Raw genomic sequence first — 20,865 nt, forward strand, 5'->3', positions numbered from 1 at the left:
ATCTTGTAAAGTTTTATCCACTGCACATTTTAGATTGTATCTGACATCTGAGTCACTGGTTTCACTGGTTTTATTCCTTGTATCTGATAAACTTTATCATTATAATTAGGAAGATATTAAAGTTGCCTGCAGAAAAATCTCCCCTGTATCTGTAGAGGTGTGATGTCCTCACAAACCTGTGTGTGAACAGGGTCCCCTGATCGTCTAGCTGGCAAACTTGTTGATACACTCGTCTGAGTTTCCTTCAGTTGTTACTGTCAGATCACAGAGGTCAGGTTTACTGATAACAGTGAAGCAGGATTTATACTTGTACATCAGCTCTATACAGAGCCAAAGACAAACACTTGTCTTTATTTGGACACATTTTCCCCACAAATACAACATATTAACGTTATTAGCACAAGCCTATGGCATTTTACATTGTATGAATTAGCCTAGCAGCTAGCAGAGATTTCCTCTACTCATATGAAGCCAGGGACAACAGCAACATTTAATAAAGGTAGCGTTACAAAATTCGGCTCCATTACAGCTCACAAGGTTCACTGACAAAACAATTGTCTCATACTAAACACGTCTTCCAAACAAATACAACATGCTAACGTTATTAGCACAAGCCTATGGCATTTTACATTGTGTAAATTAGCATAGTGACGAGCAGAGATTTCCTCTACTCATATGAAGCCAGGATAAATCACACACAAGACTTAAAATGTTATTTTTGTGGAGGCTTTATTGTCTTCACAATTTATTGTTTCTTAACTGTGAAATTAAAGTAAATAAAAGCTTTGTTTCCACTGAGGGAAATGGTTTCAGCTTACAGCTTGGGTTACTGTCAAGTTAATGCTTAGTCTTCTATCCCTTGATACCACGTCAAACCTCGCCACAACTCTGACGTGATTTTTGTTGCTTTGAATTTTACTTTATTTTTCTTCAGGTGAAGTTAATGTGTCCGACATTCAGTGAGCTGATGAAGGAGGTTTGAAGGTGTCTGGATTGTTTTCATTTCAATATGTAGTGTGGTTTTAATGAAGAAACTGGAGAAGGAAGAAAATCCTCCGACTCATTTCAAGGTTTGATTTTCAAAGTTTTGATGTATTGACGTTAAAAATTGCTTTTAATTTGAAAGTCAGGAATGACAATGTGCATTAAATCCTAATTCAAGTTGCTGTAACAGCTGATTATTTTATTTTGGTGATGTTTTATTCTGTTTTCGACACAGACGTCTGAACGCTGCAGGGAAGAAGAAGAGAATCTGATTGGATGCCTTCCTGGTGCAGGTCGTCTGTCAGCCTGAAAATGACAGTGAGCGACGCAGGTCAAGAAGCAGACCGGTGAGGGGGAATCAAACCCACGTCGTTGGCGTTATGTTGGTCTGTCACTCCCTGCTGCTCACTGTGGTGCTGCTCGCCGCCAGTGTCTGGAGCCAGAGCTGGAGACCCTGCACAGGTATGAGGACACAGGTGTGACTTGTGACGTGTTAAAGGTCCCAATAAGTCTGTTGGATCTGTTGTTAGCATTAAAAGAGCAGTCTATCATCATGTCCCCCTGTTAGCCTAGCTTAGCACACAGAATTAGAAGAAGGGGGAAACTGTTAGCCTAGCTTAACACAAAGACTAGAAGCAGAGGAAAACTGTTAGCCTAGCTTAGCACAAAGACTAGAAGCAGAGGGAAACTGTTAGCCTAGCTTAGCTCAAAGAACGTAAGCAGGGGGAAACTGTTAGCCTAGCTTAGTTCAAAGACTGGAAGCAGAGGGAAACTGTTAGCCTAGCTTAACACAAAGACTAGAAGCAGAGGGAAACTGTTAGCCTAGCTTAGCACAAAGACTGGAAGCAGAGGGAAACTGTTAGCCTAGCTTAACACAAAGACTAGAAGCAGAGGGAAACTGTTAGCCTAGCTTGACACAAAGACTAGGATCAGAGGGAAACTGTTAGCCTAGCTTAGCACAAAGACTAGAAGCAGTGAGAAACTGTTAGCCTAGCTTAGCACAAAGACTGGAAGCAGAAGTAAACTGTTAGCCTAGCTTAACACAAAGACTAGAAGCAGAGGGAAACTGTTAGCCTAGCTTAGCACAAAGACTAGAAGCAGAGGGAAACAGTTTGCCTAGCTGACCAACAACTGCTAAAAACAGTGGACGAAACCCTAAAATGTCTTTAAAATCCTTAACAGACCAACAACTGTATTAAAGTGACAGACTTTTTCCTCTGGTAATGAATGAATGAATGAATGAATGAAAGAATGAATGAATGTATTGCAGTGATTAGCCGACTTTAGTATCAGGATATTCACTGTATCTGTGGCCTCTTTGACCCGGCCGCTGTGTTTCATGTGTTTCAGACGTTTCTCTGCTGCTTTGTGCTTCGTTATTGTTTCGTGTCTTTGAAATGTGAGATCTATTTCTGTACATGTCGTCCCCTCCCTCCATTCATCCTCCATTCATCCTTCATTGATCCCACTGCAGCAACAAAACACACAGACGGCCTCAGAGGAGCTTAAAGGGGAATTCCAGATAAAAACTAACAGAGACAAAGATTTAAACTCCCTGCGTCTCTTCTTTCATCTCATATCTGTCACCTGTCATATCCGTCTCTGACTCTGTCCTGGATGCTGAAGACCGTGTTCAGTCCTGCAACAGGACCAAGCATCCTGCTGCTGCTATATGCAATGGTACAATCTGGTCATCACAGGATTCAACATACATTTAACCAATCCTTAAAAAAAATCCCAATTTTTCCCCATTCATTGCAACAATAATTCACATTTACTTGTTTCTCAGACACTTTTTATGAATCTGTATTTTTTAATGATTCTGTACATTACTCCATGACTCTGTATGTTCCTCCCTACAATACTCAAACTAACTGATCTGTAACATTATGAACTGTGTGGTGGGCTGAATTCAGGCTGTTTCTATTCTGACTGTTAGAGATCAACTTATCAAAAACACACGGAAAAAACTGTTCAATGTAGACTATTTCTCTTGGTGACAAACAAAACATGGCATCATTATTAGACGAACCCCAGCCTCCAGCAGCAGATATCTCTACCTGGACACACCTTTGGTTCTATTTTTAGATCTGCACTGAAGCCACAGGTGGAGGAATCAAACGCACCCTGAGGTGACGATGTGATGAAAATAAACTCTGCGTAGCTGAAGAGTGAAAAAGATATCTGATACAGATTAATATCCAGCTGACCACATGACAGACACACTTATCAATCACAGGAAGAGGAAAATGTCCTGTTAGAAAGACATCTGATAGAATAGAATAAAAATAGACAGCTGTTGTGTAACATCAGCTGTGACTCACTCAGACTGAAATTCATTTTTACTGATTTCACTTCAGCTGTGATGAGTTTGGTGAAGTTCTCAGAAATGATGGAGGCCATGAACGTTAAGATTTCTTAAAATATTTTGTAATATTTCTGAGGAAAAATTTTAATATTCTGAAGGGCCTCATATTTGTTCACTGACATTATGCCTTTGCATTTCCTGCATTACATGAGCCACTCGCTAGCTTGCTAAATTGTTTAGTTTTTCTGGCTTCTAGACGCAGGCAGCAGCGTCCGTGTTTTTGTGAACTAGCAGCGTTGCTCTCATGACTTTATCATTTGAACACCAAGCATATCCTGTACACCGCTTCCCATGCTATAACCGCAAGTTCACGAGTTCCATTGAAAGGCATGACTTACCACAAAGACTTAAAGCAGGAAGAAACTGTTAGCCTAGCTTAGCACAAAGAACATAAGCGGGGGGAAACTGTTAGCCTATCTTAGTTCAAAGGCCGTAAACAGGAGGGCATTGTTAGCCTACCTTAGCACAAAGACTGGAAGCTGGAGGAAACTGTTAGCCTAGCTTAGCTCAAAGAACATAAGCAGGGGGAAACTGTTAGCCTAGCTTAGCTCAAAGAATGTAAGCAGGGAGAAAACTGTTAGCCTAGCTTAGTACAAAGACTGGAAGCAGGGGGAAACTGTTAGCCTAGCTTAGTTCAAAGACCGTAAACAGGAGGGCATTGGTAGCCTAGCTTAGCACAAAGACTCAACCTTTCTCTGTGAGTCTGATGTATCTGACTCTCATAACAACAAAGAAAATAATAGATTTCTCTCTTTTTAATAAATGTAAAATGTTGTTTCTGATGCAGTTCGTATTTTCTGTTTCCTCCACAGACCTGCTGCCTCTTGACCTGCTGGCCAGAGTCCTTCCATACCCAGGACAAGCCCCGCCCCCACAGGTAGGACAGGTGAACACATGAAGAGTTAATGACTGCAGACCAGATGGTGCTAACACATGATCAAACAAATGACCAATCAGGTGCAGATGGTTCAGTCCAAAGGGTCCAGAGGTCTCCGACTGGCTGGAGCCATGGCAACAGCACTGAGTTTTCCCGCCTCCCAAATCTTCAGCAACTGTGACTACTTCCCGGCTGAGTTCTCATTGGTTGCCACCATCAAGATACCGAGACTAAGACAGAAGGTGAGCCAGTAGAATGGATGATAACCTCACAGAACCTGATCCAGTCTGATCCGGTCTGATCTAACCTGTTCTTCTTCTCTCTTTTTCCAGAGGAACGAATACATCTTCTCTGTGGTGGACGAGAGATCGGATTCCCTGTTGCTAGGGTTACGTGTCTCAGAGAACCGCCTGCACCTTCTGGTTACACCCCCCGGTGTTGGTGGACGAAGCCGGCTGAGCTTTAAGGATATTGGACTGGATGATAACCGCTGGCACACTGTGGTGCTCGCCATCACTGGACCGTACGCCACGCTGACCGTCGACTGTGGACTTCCTCTGGAGCTGTGAGTAACTGTCAGACCAGTCCAGACTGGTTCAGACCAGTTCAGATTGGTTTCCGATTAGATCAACTAGACAAGTTCAGACTGCTTCAGACCAGTTCAGGCGGGTTCAGACCATTTCATACCAGTTAATTCTAGTTCAGACCAGTTTAGATCTGTTCAGACCAGTTCAGACTGGTTCATATCAGTTTAAACCAGTTCAGACCAGTTTAAACTGGTGTCTGACCAGTTCATCAGGTTCAGTCCACAGTAAGGTCAGTTTGAAGCCCAGAGGCCAGATTGTTACATTAACTGGTTTCCTGTTTCCCAGTAAACAGGTCCGGTCGTTCCCCAGCGCTCTGAGCACCAGAGGCTCCAGGTTCTTCATTGGCAGCAGGAGGAGGATGAGGGGACGCTTCTCTGTGAGTCTTGGATCAGGACTGTGGACAGCCCTCCAGGGTCCTGGTGTCATATCTAAAAACAGAAGCTTTAATGTGAAAAAGCTTAGAACTTCCTGTCTGTGTTCAGGGTTTACTGCGGCAGCTGGTTCTGCTTCCTGGTTCAGACGCCACGCCCAGACTGTGTCCGACCTCTGACCCCAGCCTTGCTGAGCTATCCATCCCCCAGGTCCTAAAGTCCACCCCTCTGCAGCCTGACCAGTATGGACCAGTTTACCCATACGGTGAGGAGAAGAGGGGCTGGGATCAGATCTAAGAGGCCGTACACAGGCTGTGTTTTTAACCCCCAGGAAAACAGAAAATTAATCAGCAGCTGTTTTATTAGTCAATTAATGGTTAAAGTCCGAGAGGTTGTGCTCTCCCTCTGACGTTTGACATGACAGTAACTTTAATATTTTTGGATTAGTAAATGTTTGTTGGACAAAACAAGACATTTAATGAAGTCACTTCAGGCTCTGATGTTTTTAGACCAAACCTTTAATTGATAAATAATCTAGAGAGTAATCTGAATTTAATCTTTAACTGCAGCCCTCGTCCACAAACTTTTGGCCACGTAGAGAGACCCTGATATAAACAGGTGTATCAGGTGGACATGAGGGTCAGTGAGGACTCTCATCTCAGTGTTGGTGCTTCAGCTTGTGATGGTATCAGAGATTCAGTAACCTGAGATACAACATGACTGACAGGGTGGAACTTCCTCTGTGTGTGTGTGTGTGTGTGTGTGTGTGTGTGTGTGTGTGTGTGTGTGATTTGATTGACTGTCGGGTTTCTGTTCTGTGTGTTTCCATGACAACAGTGACTGACAGGTGATGATGTTCAGTTATAAAAACAACAACATGGTGCAGGTGTGTTCTCTCCCCCATGAAATAGTCGGGGGCTTTCAGTGATATTCAGGAACCGTTAGCCTAGCTTAGCACAAAGACTGGAAGCAGAGGGAAACTGTTAGCCTAGCCTAGCACAAGGACTGGAAGCAGAGGGAAACTGTTAGCCTATCTTAGTACAAAGACTGGAAGCAGAGGGAAACTGTTAGCCTAGCCTAGCACAAGGACTGGAAGCAGAGGGAAACTGTTAGCCTAGCTTAGCACAAAGACTGGAAGCAAGAGGAAACTATTAGCCTAGCTTAGCACAAAGACTGGAAGCAAGAGGAAACTATTAGCCTAGCACAAGGACTGGAAGCAGAGGGAAACTGTTAGCCTAGCTTAGCACAAAGACTAGAAGCAGAGGGAAACTCTTAGCCTAGCTTAGCACAAAGACTGGAAGCAGAGGGAAACTGTTAGCCTAGCCTAGCACAAGGACTGGAAGCAGAGGGAAACTGTTAGCCTAGCTTAGCACAAAGACTGGAAGCAAGAGGAAACTATTAGCCTAGCTTAGCACAAAGACTGGAAGCAAGAGGAAACTATTAGCCTAGCACAAGGACTGGAAGCAGAGGGAAACTGTTAGCCTAGCTTAGCACAAAGACTAGAAGCAGAGGGAAACTCTTAGCCTAGCTTAGCACAAAGACTGGAAGCAGAGGGAAACTGTTAGCCTAGCCTAGCACAAGGACTGGAAGCAGAGGGAAACTGTTAGCCTAGCTTAGCACAAAGACTGGAAGCAAGAGGAAACTATTAGCCTAGCTTAGCACAAAGACTGGAAGCAAGAGGAAACTATTAGCCTAGCCTAGCACAAGGACTGGAAGCAGAGGGAAACTGTTAGCCTAGCTTAGCACAAAGACTAGAAGCAGAGGGAAACTCTTAGCCTAGCTTAGCACAAAGACTGGAAGCAGATGGAAACTCTTAGCCTAGCTTAGCACAAAGACTGGAAGCAGAGGGAAACTCTTAGCCTAGCTGTATAGTCTCTGACGCTGACCCAGCAGGTCTTACAGTATTATGTGATTGTTGTGGTTATAAATGACTAAACGTGCTGTAGGGTTTTGTCCTGGACTCAGAGATGAAGCTGATATGAATCTGAAACATCTGAAGCAGCCTGTGGCTCACAGAGTTAATAAAGTTCAGCAGACTCAACTCTGATGGATATCTGACACTTTATGACTCACAGTTTATATAAACTTCAATTGGGCGAAACATCTGAGGTGTGTTTGATTTACGTTCCTACACACTGCTCACAACAAAGCCGACTTATCGTCAGACTTGACCTGATGTTTCAGTGTTTGTGTTTGCTGGTACATGAGTCTGGATTATGAGATGTGAGACTCACTTACTGTTATTAATGAAGCTGAAAGACAACCTTGTCAGAGGTGACGTTATCATGACCTGTGACACCTCTTACCTCCTCAGACTTTTTCATTTGAATATCTAAAGAGGCAAAAACAGCTCCAGTATGACTATAGGGGAAGAACAGTCTTCCTAAACAACCAGGTCTCACTATGAACTTATAAGATCCGGTTATTGGGCGGTGTCAGGCACTGACGAAAAAAGAAACTGAGATCTGTGTGGGTACATGAGACCCTAAAAAAGAGGGTGGATCACGGGGAGTTCCACCAGTAGGTCCAGGAGCGTCTCCTCCATGATGCTGTTTCCTGGCATATTTTAGGATGACTCAGGGGCAGTTTGACAACCTGCTGTCTATCGTCGGGCCGTATAGCTCTGGGTATCCAGCAACTGCTACCACCAGCTTCTCCTCCACTGTTTACCAACTGTAAACTTGTAAAAAAAGATGACGAAAAAAGAGATGACGTGGGGTGTTTTTCCGCTCTGAGTTGAAGTTTTTCAGTTCAGAGCACCGGCAGAAACGGCAGGCGCCTAGAGCAAAGAAACTGCAGGCGTGTCGCAACGCAAAAACGGCGAGCAAAAAGTTTCACTCTTGTTAAGAGTCATGAAAAGGTGCCTCAAGCTGCTGAAACACTTTTTGTGTGATCAGGGCCTAATGTTGGCATGATACATGACTGGTCTTGTCCCATACTGGACTATGTGGCCAGTGATAAGACGCCAAACGTCCAAGTGGGGCAGGTGAGAGGGGTGCTGGATGGGTCCAACAAACACGGACTTTCACTCAGGGGAGCGGTGTTTGCATCACCTAAGATTATAAAGCCAAACCCTGTTCTTTTATCCTAAACCTAACCACGTGTTTTTGTTGCCTAGACTCAACCACGTGTTTTTGTTGCCTAAACTCAGGGTACCCAGGGTACCTTGCACGTCGTGTCTGTACGCTGAAAGTCCAAGACCAAACGTCTATATGTGATGAGGTCAAAGTGAAGAAATGTTGGTGGCTAGGCATTGAAGCTAAAGCTAACAGGCTAATCATATCTGCAGAACCTGCCTGAGAACCTTCATGTTTTTAAGTTTTCCTTAGTCTGACAGTAATCCAGTGATAGGTGTGTGTACATCCACAGTGTAACCAGGAGCTGCTCACAGATCATTCAGCTCCCTGTGAACGCTGCTAACAGGAAATATACAGTGACATCATGTCTGTCAGGTTCAGTGCTGTAAATCAGTGGTGTTTCTTTCCTCAGGTTGAATCTCATTAGCAGCCCGTGTGTCTGTCATCTCTCTGACTGATGTGTAATGATATAAGAGTCATCTCCCTCTGTCTGCTCATAATGGAGACGTGTGGTTTGAAGGAGTGACGAAAACCTTCATTACCTTCAGCTCATTAACGCTGAGCTGTCAGATACAGTTACTGTCTGAGGCCTGAAAAGACAAATAATAAATGGTTTCTAGTTCCTGTTGTTCCAAATAGAAGGGGCTTTCCTTCATCACGCTTCACCTCCACACTGTCTGCACTGTGTGCTGTACTATCATAAATCTGTGAGGTACCGTCAAGAAGTAATTTTACTTTTTGGAAGCTAAACTCATATGTTTATATATTTTCTGCAAAATCTGAATTAAAAAAATAACTCAAGGTGTCAGATAAATGAAATGCAGTAAAAAGTACAATATGTCCCTCTGAGATGTAGCCAAGTGAAAATAAACTAGCATAAAGTGGAAATACTATAATTTATATAGATAGTAAAGTGCCTGTAATTTTACAGCAGTTTTATTTCGTGCGCGACCCTAACCCTCACACTGTGAAACTTCTTGAAGAGGTGTTGTTGGTTTTGTTGTTGTATTTCAGAGGCGGAGGCCAGAGTGACTCTGGGGAATCCTCCGACATGTTCAGGACCGGAGCAGGGCCAGCTGTGGTTCAACATTCAGAAAAAAGGCCTGTTCATCTGTGATGGACTCGCCTGGAGGACTCTGCTGCACAGTGAGTCTGAATATGTTCACAGTGCAGTCAGAAAATAATATAAAGAAACAGACGCACGTCACATGTTGTGTTGTCCTGACATATGTTAGTAGGATGTCAAAAAATATGGGCAAAATGTGAAAAACAGAAATGTACAATAAAAACTGGGGGAAAAAAAGAAGTCAAATGTCAGATGTCAAAAATGTCCCAAAAACTAAAAATAAATGTTTGAAAATTTTGTGAAAAATATTAAAACATATGAAAAAGTACAAAAATAATCAATATATGTATGAAACTATTAGTAAAATGTATGAAATAATTCTGAAAATTATCAGTAAAATATCAGAAAAATGTTGTAAAATGTCTGATTTTTTTTTTTTAAATGTACGAATAATATATTCGAAATGTAAAAAAAAGAAAATTAAATGAATAATGTAAACGATTTCTGAAAATGATTAGTAGAATGCATAAGAAATATTAATAAATCCATGTAAAGGATTATTATTATTATATCAAAAAATATTAAAAATGTACCAGAAAATTGCCTTCAAAATTAGTGAAATGTAAAAAAAATAAATAAATAAATAAAAAAAAAATACAAAATTTACTCATAAATGTACAAAAATCTCATGAAATTGTAAAATATCAATTTTTTTTGGGAGGGGTATAAATAAAATTAAAAATATAAAAAACTCCCAAATAATGGAAAAGATATGTGGGGGGAAAAAAACGAAAAAATACTACTAAAATATACAAAAAAATATTAATGTACAGTTTCCCACCTTTAGAGGAAAGAATCATTGTAAGATAAAGTCCTCATGTTTAAGAAAACGTCTGTGAGAAAATTATTTTTCATTATATTACTAGAATTTATTTTATATTTCGGGAAAAAGTGAAAAAGCAAAAATGCTGTTTGGGAGAAAGTCAGAATTTAATAATAATATATATGACATTTCAGTGTAATCATTTTAAAAGTTAAGTGAAGGAGATAAATCAGTAATTTAATAATAAAGTGATGCTGTGTCAAAAATAATCTTAAAGAATAAGATGATACATTCTTCTAGTAAACAGTGAAAACATTATTTTTTGTTAAACATAGTCAGAATTATTATATAATTATTAGTATGTATGTCGCATATGAAGATTTTTAATAAAGGTAATTGAAAAGAGAAATTAGGACATTGTTTGTCAAGACTTTCATGTTTTGGCTGTGATGACAACTGAGTCCTGTAGAGAGGTAAGGTGACTTTGATTTTTTTTTTAAGTGGCCCCTGTACTTCATGTGTCTCTTGCACATGTCTCTTGTGTCCTCTGCAGATCCGGAGCGTTTGGACTACGTGGAGGACTACCAGGATCTGTACACCAGCTCAGAAACCTTTGACGTCGAGGTCTTCTCCATCCCGTCTGAGGGCCTGTTCATGGCTGCAGCCAATAGGTACTAAAACACCTAGAACAACACCACCAGCTCTGAGGGACATAAAGGACTAACTGTGTCCTCTGCGTCTCCATGGTAACTCTCATGTCTCATCCTGCAGGGACTCTCGACCCGGTTCAGGTATTTACAGATGGAAGAATGGGTCGTTCCATCTCCACCAGAACATCAGCACTCAGGAGGCTCGATCCTGGAAACATTTCACCATCGACAGTCAGGTGAGAGCTGCTCCACCTTCAAACCTTCATCACTCCATGTTATTAACACCAAACTAAACTGAGAGACATAAAACTCACCGGTCATTTTATGAGGTACACCTTGCTTGCAGCAGGTTGGCCCCTTTTTAATTCTTGGTGTCACAGATTCAACAAGGTGCTGGAAACATTCCTCAGAGATTTTGGTTCATATTGACATGATGACATCACACAGTTGCTGCAGATTTGTCGGCTGCACATCCATGATGAGAATCTCCCGTTCCAGCACATCCCAAAGGTGCTCTATTGGACTGAGATCTGGTGACTGTGGAGGCCATTGGAGTACAGTGAACTCATTGTCATGTTTGAGATGATGTGAGCTTTGTGACATGGTGCGTTATCCTGCTGGAAGTAGCCATCAGAAGATGGGTACACTGTGGTCATAAAGGGATGGACACGCTCAGCAACAATACTCAGGTAGGCTGTGGTGTTTAAACCATGCTCAGTTGGTACTAAGAAAATCTCCCCCACACCATTACACCACCACCAGCAGCAGCCTGAAGCGTTGATACAAGGCAGGATGGATCCATGCTTCCATCTGAATGTGGTTTTTCCAATCTTCTATTGTCCAGTTTTGGTGAGAAAACCCATGTGAATTGTAGCCTCAGTTTCCTGTTGTTAGCTGACAGGAGTGGCACCTGGTGTGGTCTTCTGCTGCTGTAGCCCATCTGCTTCAAGGTTGGACAAGGTGTTGTTGCTTCAGAGATGCTCTTCTGCACACCTTGGTTGGAACCAGTGCTTATTTGACTTCCTGTTGCCTTTCTATCATCTTGAACCAGTCTGGCCATTCTCCTCTGACCTCTGGCATCAACAAGGCATTTTGGCTCACTGGATATTTTCTCTTTTTGGGACCATCCTCTGTAAACCCTAGAGATGGTTGTGCTGAAAATCCCAGTAAATACTCAGACCAGCCCGTCTGGCACCAACAACCATGTCACGTTCAAAGTCACTTAAATCACCTTTCTTCATCATTTTGATGCTCGGTTTGAACTTCAGCAGCTCGTCTTCACCATGTCTACATGACTAAATGCATTGAGCTGCTGTCAAACGTGGACTTTGTTGTCTTCAATTCATCAGGAATGTTTTTGGATTCTTCGTTCACTGTGGGAGAAAAGTTTTCTTGAGAAACTCAACCTAACACAGGCTCAGTAACTGATATATAAACGGTCGTTTTGTGGGTGCAGGATTCCTTTAATACAAATTCCCTGGACGACGTCTTTCTTTAAGTGTTCTTGCTGTGTTTGACGACCAGTTGACCTCTGACCATGTGGCCTTCAGCCTGCGGTTAACTTTGAACCTTTGAGGCTTTTATGTGCTGAGGATGAAACAGAGTCTGTGAGAGGTCAGAGACAAAGAGACGAGCTGTTTCTGTTTGAACTCTCCTGTTCACTTTGTGATGGCTGTTTGTACAGTGTACACACACACACACGCACACACACACACACACACACACACACACACACTCAGGTGTTAACATGAAGCTCTGCAGGTATTCACAGTGGCTGTTACAGAGAAATCCTCACATGCATTTAAAACAGTCTGACTGTTCCAGTTCATCCTGAAGGTGCTGGTGGGCCATAACTCTGGACCAGTCCAGTTCCCCCACACCAAACTGGGAAGTCTGTTTCTTCATGGAGCTGATTTTGTGTCACGTTGAAAGAGACAAACCTGGAGGAAACTATGATCATGTGACGGAGCATTAACATTTCTCCTCACTGGAATTAATGAAGACAAACTCATTTGAACACAGACTAAAGCAGTGTCCACTTACTTTTGGCCACATACTGGTCTCATGAAGTCTGACAGAATACTGGATGTTATAAATACTGTGATGTCACAGCAGATGAATTTCGTGTTTTTGTCCTCGTCAGATTTTCCTGGTGGTGGCGAACTCCAAGGAGGCGGAGCCTGAGCTGTCAGTCATCTACAGGTGGAATCAGCGACGGCGGCGTTTCCTCCGTCACCAAACTCTGGAGACTCACGCTGCTCTGGACTGGGAGGCGTTCAGCATCCACAACCAGAGCTTCCTGGTGGTGGCCAATCACAGACGAGGTAAACAAACAGCAACAGAAACATGAGTGACCTGAAGACACACGGAAACATCAAAATCAAATCACACCAAGTCAAACTTTATTTGTAGAGCACATTAAAAAACAACTGCAGCCGACTGAAGTGTGAACAGGATCATCGTCCGTCCGTCTGTGTGTTGTGTCCTGTCAGAATTTTATTGAACCATTAACATCAAACACACCTCCAACTGCTGATTACACATTCATGTGGTGTGTGTGTGTGTGTGTGTGTGTGTGTGTGAAGATAAAACACACTCAGAGATCTGAGCTGAAAAGAAGCAGATTGTTTATGATCCGACCGTCTGAAAGAAAAACACTGAAAGAGAGAAAGAAAAAAGTCAGTTGATGATGCAGGTGTACTGTGGTTAGATCACACACACACACACACACACACACATTAAAGGAACAGTCCAACATGTCGTCTCAGTTCATGTCTCGATCAATAGAGCTTTTGACGTCACCTCAGGCCTTAAAAAAAAAGCAGAAAATAAAAGAGAGAATTACAAAACTCTGAAAAGTTAATGTTAGTGTGTTACTAATATATGTTAAGTTGTTTACCTGTAAACAAATAAACAGCAGACTGTAGAGAAAGCAGATTCTCAAGATGTTCTCAAAAACTACAAAACAAGTTCAGTAACAAAGAAGTAGAGCAGTGAATATGTATCCTACATTATTAATCAGAAATCAGAAATAATTTATTGATCCCCGTGGGAAAATTGTGATTTTATTTTATTTTATCTTATTTTAATTTTTTTGTTTGATGTGTTTCACATCATTAATCAAAAACCTTTAAATGGCAATTAAAGAAAACAGTTTATTTACTCCACATTTTTGGTCTGATACTGAATAATAATAACAATTATTAATAACATTGATCATAATTAATATAATATTGAAAAAAAATTATAGTAAGATTGGTGATAATAATAATAATGATACTAATTATTAACATTAATTTACCATAAGAATAGTTAATAACATTGATATATAACATTGATAATTATTAATAGTTAAAAAAACAAACAAATAACATTAAAAACAGTCAATAATAAAGTTTGTAATTATCAATAATCACATTGATCGGCTGCTGACATGTCTCTCGGATAGTTTAATTAAGACATGTCTTTGTGTCCTCAGCCAGAGACTCCAACCACAACATCCACAGTTTCATCTACAGGTGGAACCCAAACACACAGGTAACTGTCCTCATAAGACACACCGTCCTCACAAACACTGTTCTCACAAACACGCCGCTGTCCTCATAAGACACACTGTCCTCACAAATACTGTTCTCACAAACACGCCGCTGTCCTCATAAGACACACTGTCCTCACAAATACTGTTCTCACAAACACGCCGCTGTCCTCATAAACACAATGTCCTCACGAGCTATCCTTGCAAAGATGCTTTCCTCTTAAACTGTCCACACAAACGGGCTGTCCTCTTGAACAATCTGTCGTTATAAACACGCTGTCCTCTCCTCTTTCATCCTCTCCTGTCTTGTCCTGTAATGACTGTGGCCAGGAGGTAAAGTGGGTTGCCCACTAATCAGAAGATTGGTGGTCGATCCTCAGCTCCTCCTGTCTGCATGTCGAAGTAGTGTGTGTAAATGTGTGAACATGACTCTGTAGAACAAAAGTGCTTTCAGTGGTCAGAGAGACTAGAAAGGCGCTATTAAGGTGTAGGTCCATGTACCATTCATCTGACCCTCCTCTCTTGTCTTCTTTCTCGTCCTTTAGCTGTTTGAGGTGAATCAGACTCTGTCCACATCCGGAGCATATGACTGGGAGTTCTTCTCTGTTGGACCGTACCACTTCCTGGTGGTCGCCAACACCTTCAACGGTCAGACCACCATCATCAGCTCTGTGGTTTACGTCTGGGTTAACGGATGTTTCCAGACCTTCCAGAGCATCCCGGTTAGTGTCTGTTATTGTCTTTGTGTTGTAGATCTGATGGCAGCAGGTTCAGGGTCTGCTTTCAGAACTTTGTCTCTGGTATCCAAAAACTTTCCTGCTACTCTTTAATCCAACCAGTTGGTTAAAGTCACTTTAGATCATATTTGATGCCCTCCAGTGGTGGCTTCAGAAAAGACACTGTGATAAAAATAAGAAAAATAAGAAGAAGCAGAAGAAGTATATTCACCAAAGATTACAGTTAAGTTAGTCTCTACCTGTAGGCGGGAGTCTCTACCTGTACAAGTAAGTCTATCTGCACAGGTGAGTCTCTAACTGTCGAGGAGCCTCTACTTGTAGAGGAGAGTCTCTTCCTACTTGTGCAGGTGAGTCTACCTGTAGAATAAACCTTACCTGTGCAGGTAAATCTCTACCTCTACAGGTGAGTCTCTAACTTTGCAGGTGAATCTACCTGTACTTGTTCTGTCAGTTATGTCAGCCAGCACCTTCACTCTCTTCTTCTTCGTCAAATCTACCTGTAAAGGAGAGTCTCTACCTGCACAGGTGAGTTTCTGACTATAGAGGAGTCTCTACAGGTAGAGGAGAGTCTCTTCCTACTTGTACAGGTGAATCTTCCTGTAGAGGAATCCTTACCTGTGCAGGTAAGTCTCTAGATCTACAGGTGGGTCTACCTGTAGAGGAATCCTCACCTGTACAGGTATGTCTCTAGGTCTACAGGTGGGTCTACCTGTATAGGAATCTTTACCTGTACAGGTGACTTGTTACCTCTACTGGTGAGTCTATCTGTAGAGGAGAGTCTCTACCTACTTGCACAGGTGAGTCTACCTCTAGAGGAATCCTTACCTGTGCAGGTAGGTCTCTTCCAGTACCAGTTAGTCTTGTAGAGGTGAGTTTCTACTTGTACAGGTGATCTACCTGCAGAGGAATCCTTACCTGTGTGGGTTAGTCTCTACCTGTAGACGAGAGTCTCTACCTGTACAGGTAAGTCAACCTGCACAGGTGAGTCTCTACCTCTACAGGTGACTCTACCTGTCCAGGTGAGTGTGGTGAGGTGCTCCCAGCTGGCTGACAGCAGAGAGCAGACAGACATGATGAAGAGGATTATCTCAGTAATCACAGTGAATCAGACTCTAACAGCCGCTGACTCACGGCTGAGTTATTTAAGTCTTGCTGCTGATTGAAGATGTGTCTCTCTGGATTACAGGGACATTTACAGTCTTTTAGGACCTCATTGTTCTTTCTCTTGGTTGGGAGAGTATATGCTGATGTCACAGGAAGTAAACAAACACCCAGTTTAACTTCACTATCATGCCCAGTGTTTCCAGTCAGACCCTGTAAAATAGAAGTGTCTACAAAAGAGTTCAATCTCTCCACTGATGACTTTTTCTCTTCATGAGACAAAAGACAAGCTGGAGAAAGTGGAGTACAGGAGATTAGTAGATGACAAAATAATCTTAATATAACATAGCTGTAACTTTGCATTGATGAAATAAGATTGTATACACACAGGTGATCTGCAGCTTATAGGCTGAGTGTTTCCTGCTCCTTCACTCACACCTGTAATAACTCTGCAGCAGGACGTCCTGCAGTAAAAAGGTCAAACAATCATAAAGCTGTAGATATGATGAGAGACGCTCACATGAAAGCAACTCTTTAAAATCACTTTCAGATTTATGAAAATGTCTTTTTACTTTTTCAGCTCGGTTAGTTCATGGCGCTCTGATTAAAAAGGAAATGAGAGCCTCCAATTAAAACAGGAAACCAGAGGAGTGTAATTAATGTGTGTGTGTGTGTGTGTGTGTGTGTGCGTGTGTGTGTGTGTGTGTGTGCGCGCGCGTGTGTGAGGGGGTTTCCAGCGGCAGACTGTTTGGACTCGTCCGTCAGGGCGGATCATCTCACTGAGACTTTTATTGGATTTTAAAACCACAAAAAACATGTTAAAGCTTCATGAAACTAGCTGAACCTTTAATTCAACTTCTGACAGAAACTGTCGCAGCCAGAACACATTAAACTCTGTTTACACCTCCTCTAATAGATCTACAAATAGATCTCACTTCACAGGCTGAGATACAGACTCTGCCGGCGTCCTCTACAGGCTGCAGGAGTCATTACACCCACAATTAAAAACACACTGACGACTCCTCAGTTCTGTGTCTGTGTTTGTGCTTATTGGTTTGTTCCTCTCCCTGTAGACGGTGGGAGCGACAGACTGGGAGACGTTTCAGATCGATGGCAGGTTCTTTCTCGCCGTCGCCAACAGTCAGAAGGTTTCAGAACGTGGCCCAAGTGTCTACAGCATCAACTCCACCGTGTACGAGCTCAACATGCTCACACAGACCTTCATCCCTTTCCAGGACATCCTCACGCACAGGTGAATCTCCAGGTGGAGTCTCTGAGAGTAATGTCGTGTTTCAAAGATTGAGAACAGAAAAACATAGAACAGTGGAACTGCCCTTTAAAGAGACTTTATGTGTTGCTGTGTTCAGTGCTGTGGACTGGGAGTTCTTCACCATCGGAGATGAGAAGTTCTTGGTGGTGGCCAACTCTCATGACGGCAGCTCGTACTCTCTGAACAGTATCGTCTACAGGTGAGTACTTCCTGTCACATGTCACTGCAGACTGTATCTGTAGGGTACTATCTCTGTGTGTTTTGTGTTTTCAGGTGGCAGGGTTACGAGGGCTTCGTCCCGGTCCACAGTCTGCCGACGTTCGGCTGCAGAGACTGGGAATACTTCAGGACCGACGAGGGCTCCTTCCTCGTCTACTCCAGCGCCACCTCCAGGCTCAGCAAGGTCTTCAAACTCAGGACCTACTGAATGAGACTCCGTCCTGCAGCTGCTCGCACCTCTGCTTCAGAAACATCAGAAGAAAGTTTGACTTTTAAAAACTGCTGAGACATTGATGGTCATTAACTCAGACCCCCAAAAACTTATAATTTACCATCGTTTTACACCTGTGTTTTCTTCAGAGCTGAGTGAAGTCTTCAGAGTTAAATCCTGAGACACTTCACACCCTCAGCCTGCAGAGGAGGAGTCAGATCCTGCTGATGTAATGTTTAAGCTGCGTCCTCTTCAGGATTTTAGAATAATAATGACTTAAATTTATATATGTAGCACTTTCTTATACAGTTATTTAAAAGAGTTAGGTCATGTTAAGCTCTACTGAGAGAGGGCGAAGTGCTCAGGTGGGCAAAGATAAACTTTCGAATATAAAAAAAAGGGCTCATTTACAACAAGGTCCAGGTTTAAAGATCCAGATGATGGTGTACTTGCTCATCCCTAATATTCAGAGGACTCTGAAAACTTAAGTCAACAATGTTGCTGCTCATCTGATAGCTGTCAACATGCTAACATACACTCACGGGCCACTTTATTAGGTACACCTTGCTCGTACAGGGTTGGACCCCCTTTTTAATTCTTGGTGTCATAGATTCAACAAGGTTCTGGAAACATTCCTCAGAGGTTGTGGTCCATATTGACATGATGACATCACACAGTTGATCCATGATGAGAATCTCCCGTTCCAGCACATCCCAAAGGTGCTCTATTGGACTCTTCTGCTGCTGTAGCCCATCTGCTTCAAGGTTGGACAAGGTGTTGTTGCTTCAGAGATGGTCTTCTGCACACCTTGGTTGGAACCAGTGGTTATTTGACTTCCTGTTGCCTGTTCGTGAACATATGACATCAGAGAACATGAAAGCCATCAGGAGAGGAAGACCCTTAAAAGCTCCTCAGATGTCTTGTTGTAATTTCAGCTACTGGTCGGTACTGCTGTTGTCTTTACAGGCGTGTTTCTTTAATCTATATTAGTTTCCATGTAGTCAAAGTCAGCTGAATGGATTTCATTTCACTGAGCGATGATGAAGAGGAGGAGGGAGAGTTTTCAGGCAGTATCTTTGCCTCCCCTTTAACTCTGTTGCGTGATTTTGTTAAAGCGACGTCATCTTCAGGACTCCATAACCTCATATGCTAACAATAGTAATCAGGACTTTTCTTACACAGACCCGAAATCTAAGCAAGTGGTGAAGAGACACTGAACACCTGGGGTGGAGCAGGTCTCACTTTCAGCCCTGCAGTGTAACGGTGCAGAACATTACACTACACACTGCATCAGGAAAAGGTCACTCAGGAGGAAAAACAACATATAGCTACGATAAAAACGCTCAACTGATAAAATATCATAGATTATAAAAATGCATAAATAATTTAACCTGAAGGAAATCAAGACAAATATACTTTAGTCTGTGTCTCTGACTCTGCTGTGGCGACAAAATAACCTTAAACATACAAACAGAAGTAAAACTAAAGCAACACAGCAAAGTACATTGTGACGTTATTTTAAAAGTTGCTCTGCAAAGCAAAAGTGACTAATTTATTTGACACTGTAAACTGGAAGAAATGAAATAAACTTTATAACTTATTAGAAATTAATTGGCTGTTAAGCTCTAATGAAAGGCTTCAGATGTTTCTGATATATTAAAGCAGAATATATTGTTCTTGTGTGATGTAGCATCGTTGTGTAAAACCAAAGAAAAGCTTTGTTAAAAATCTTTTGTACTTATTTTCCACAATGTTTCTGTTTAAAACTGAATATTATCCTAATATTACTGTAAGCTGAGATCTGTGCTGTGCACTTGTAATTATGAAATACAGGTTTGTATCTTGATATTTGTTATAAAATACATTTATCACAGTGTGTCTGTTTTGTCACAGTAAATACAGTCACACCACTGCAGACAATAACAGACCCACAGGTGCTTTTTAAATATTATTGTATAGCCAAACAGTAATTTATTATATTTGTGTTGTGTTTGCTTATAAATCCTAAATAACTGTAGTACTAAATATGTGACTTGGAGTGATAATATATTATTGTTCATGATAAACAATTCATTATCTGAAGCAGAATTTATAACTCAGAATGTAACAGTTTTATCCATGTTTGAATCTTCATCCTTAATAAATTCTCCTCATTATCTCTGACGTTGTGATTTCCTGCTCCAGTTTGGTTTTATTTTTGTGTCCAGTTTCAGTTGTCTATGATTTCATCTGTATTTATACACCATTACATTAATATATAGTTTTTCACATCATATCACGTTATTTACACTAAACATCCTTTTTATTCTTAATACTGTGAACATCCCCTACAATGTATATTTGGACATCCTGTTCTTTCATTTTAAACATTTACACTGTACATATTTTAAATAGTATAGTAAGATATTTTTTCTAATTCTGTATCTGTGATTCTTGTTTTTGAACCAAAATGCCAAAGCAAAGTCCATGTGTGTAAACCTTCTTGGCAATAAACCAGAGTCTGATTCTAATTTTGATTATTGCTGCTGGAGATATTAAAGATTTTACATAGTTAAATGAGTGAAAACTTATATAAATATATTTTTTCTTTTTGTTTAAACTATTTTTAATTTCAAATTATACATTTAAAGTTAATCTAATCTTCAAAATTTATTTTTACCTTTATTTTTATTAATAATTATTTCTATTTAAATAATTTTTAATGTACATTTTTTGTCTTCTACATATACATTTAAAGTCAATATAAATACTCATGTTTACATATTTTAAATTATTTTTTGAATATGCAATTGAAGTCAATCTAATTTTTAAAAATTTGTGTTTATATATTTTTTGCTTTTAATTAGTTTTAATGTAAGCTTTTTTATTCTTCTTCAAAATAGTTTGTCAAAAATATTTTTAAATTTGTTTTTATATTTTTTCTATTTAACTGTTTTTATAATATTTATAACATTTTATAATGCCTGAAAAGATACGATTGAAGACAATA

At 41.1% G+C, this 20,865-nt stretch overlaps 1 protein-coding gene across 1 annotated transcript; it reads left to right on the forward strand.

Annotated features, from left to right (window-relative positions):
* The first annotated feature begins 733 nt into the window (after positions 1–733).
* Positions 734–20,002, forward strand: LOC125899790 (thrombospondin-type laminin G domain and EAR repeat-containing protein-like). The gene is made up of 15 exons (XM_049594341.1): positions 734–1,446; positions 4,165–4,229; positions 4,310–4,471; positions 4,562–4,794; positions 5,102–5,192; positions 5,299–5,452; positions 9,279–9,410; positions 10,707–10,824; positions 10,925–11,039; positions 12,947–13,127; positions 14,282–14,340; positions 14,884–15,060; positions 17,250–17,428; positions 17,544–17,645; positions 17,720–20,002. Exons 1-15 carry the CDS (start codon positions 1,365–1,367, stop codon positions 17,871–17,873), a joined length of 2,004 nt encoding a protein of 667 aa, XP_049450298.1. The 5' UTR covers positions 734–1,364; the 3' UTR covers positions 17,874–20,002.
* Positions 20,003–20,865: the final 863 nt, after the last annotated feature.

Source organism: Epinephelus fuscoguttatus, linkage group LG13 (assembly GCF_011397635.1).
Source record: "Epinephelus fuscoguttatus linkage group LG13, E.fuscoguttatus.final_Chr_v1".
Lineage (NCBI taxonomy): Eukaryota > Metazoa > Chordata > Actinopteri > Perciformes > Serranidae > Epinephelus > Epinephelus fuscoguttatus.

Bases quoted from the DNA above. Each gene is read 5' to 3' on its own strand.
- LOC125899790 (XM_049594341.1), top strand. From the start codon at position 1,365: ATGTTGGTCTGTCACTCCCTGCTGCTCACTGTGGTGCTGCTCGCCGCC. The intron at 1,447-4,164 runs GTATGAGGACAC...TTTCCTCCACAG, and splicing joins GAGCTGGAGACCCTGCACAG to ACCTGCTGCCTCTTGACCTG. The intron at 13,128-14,281 runs GTAAACAAACAG...TTGTGTCCTCAG, and splicing joins GGTGGCCAATCACAGACGAG to CCAGAGACTCCAACCACAAC.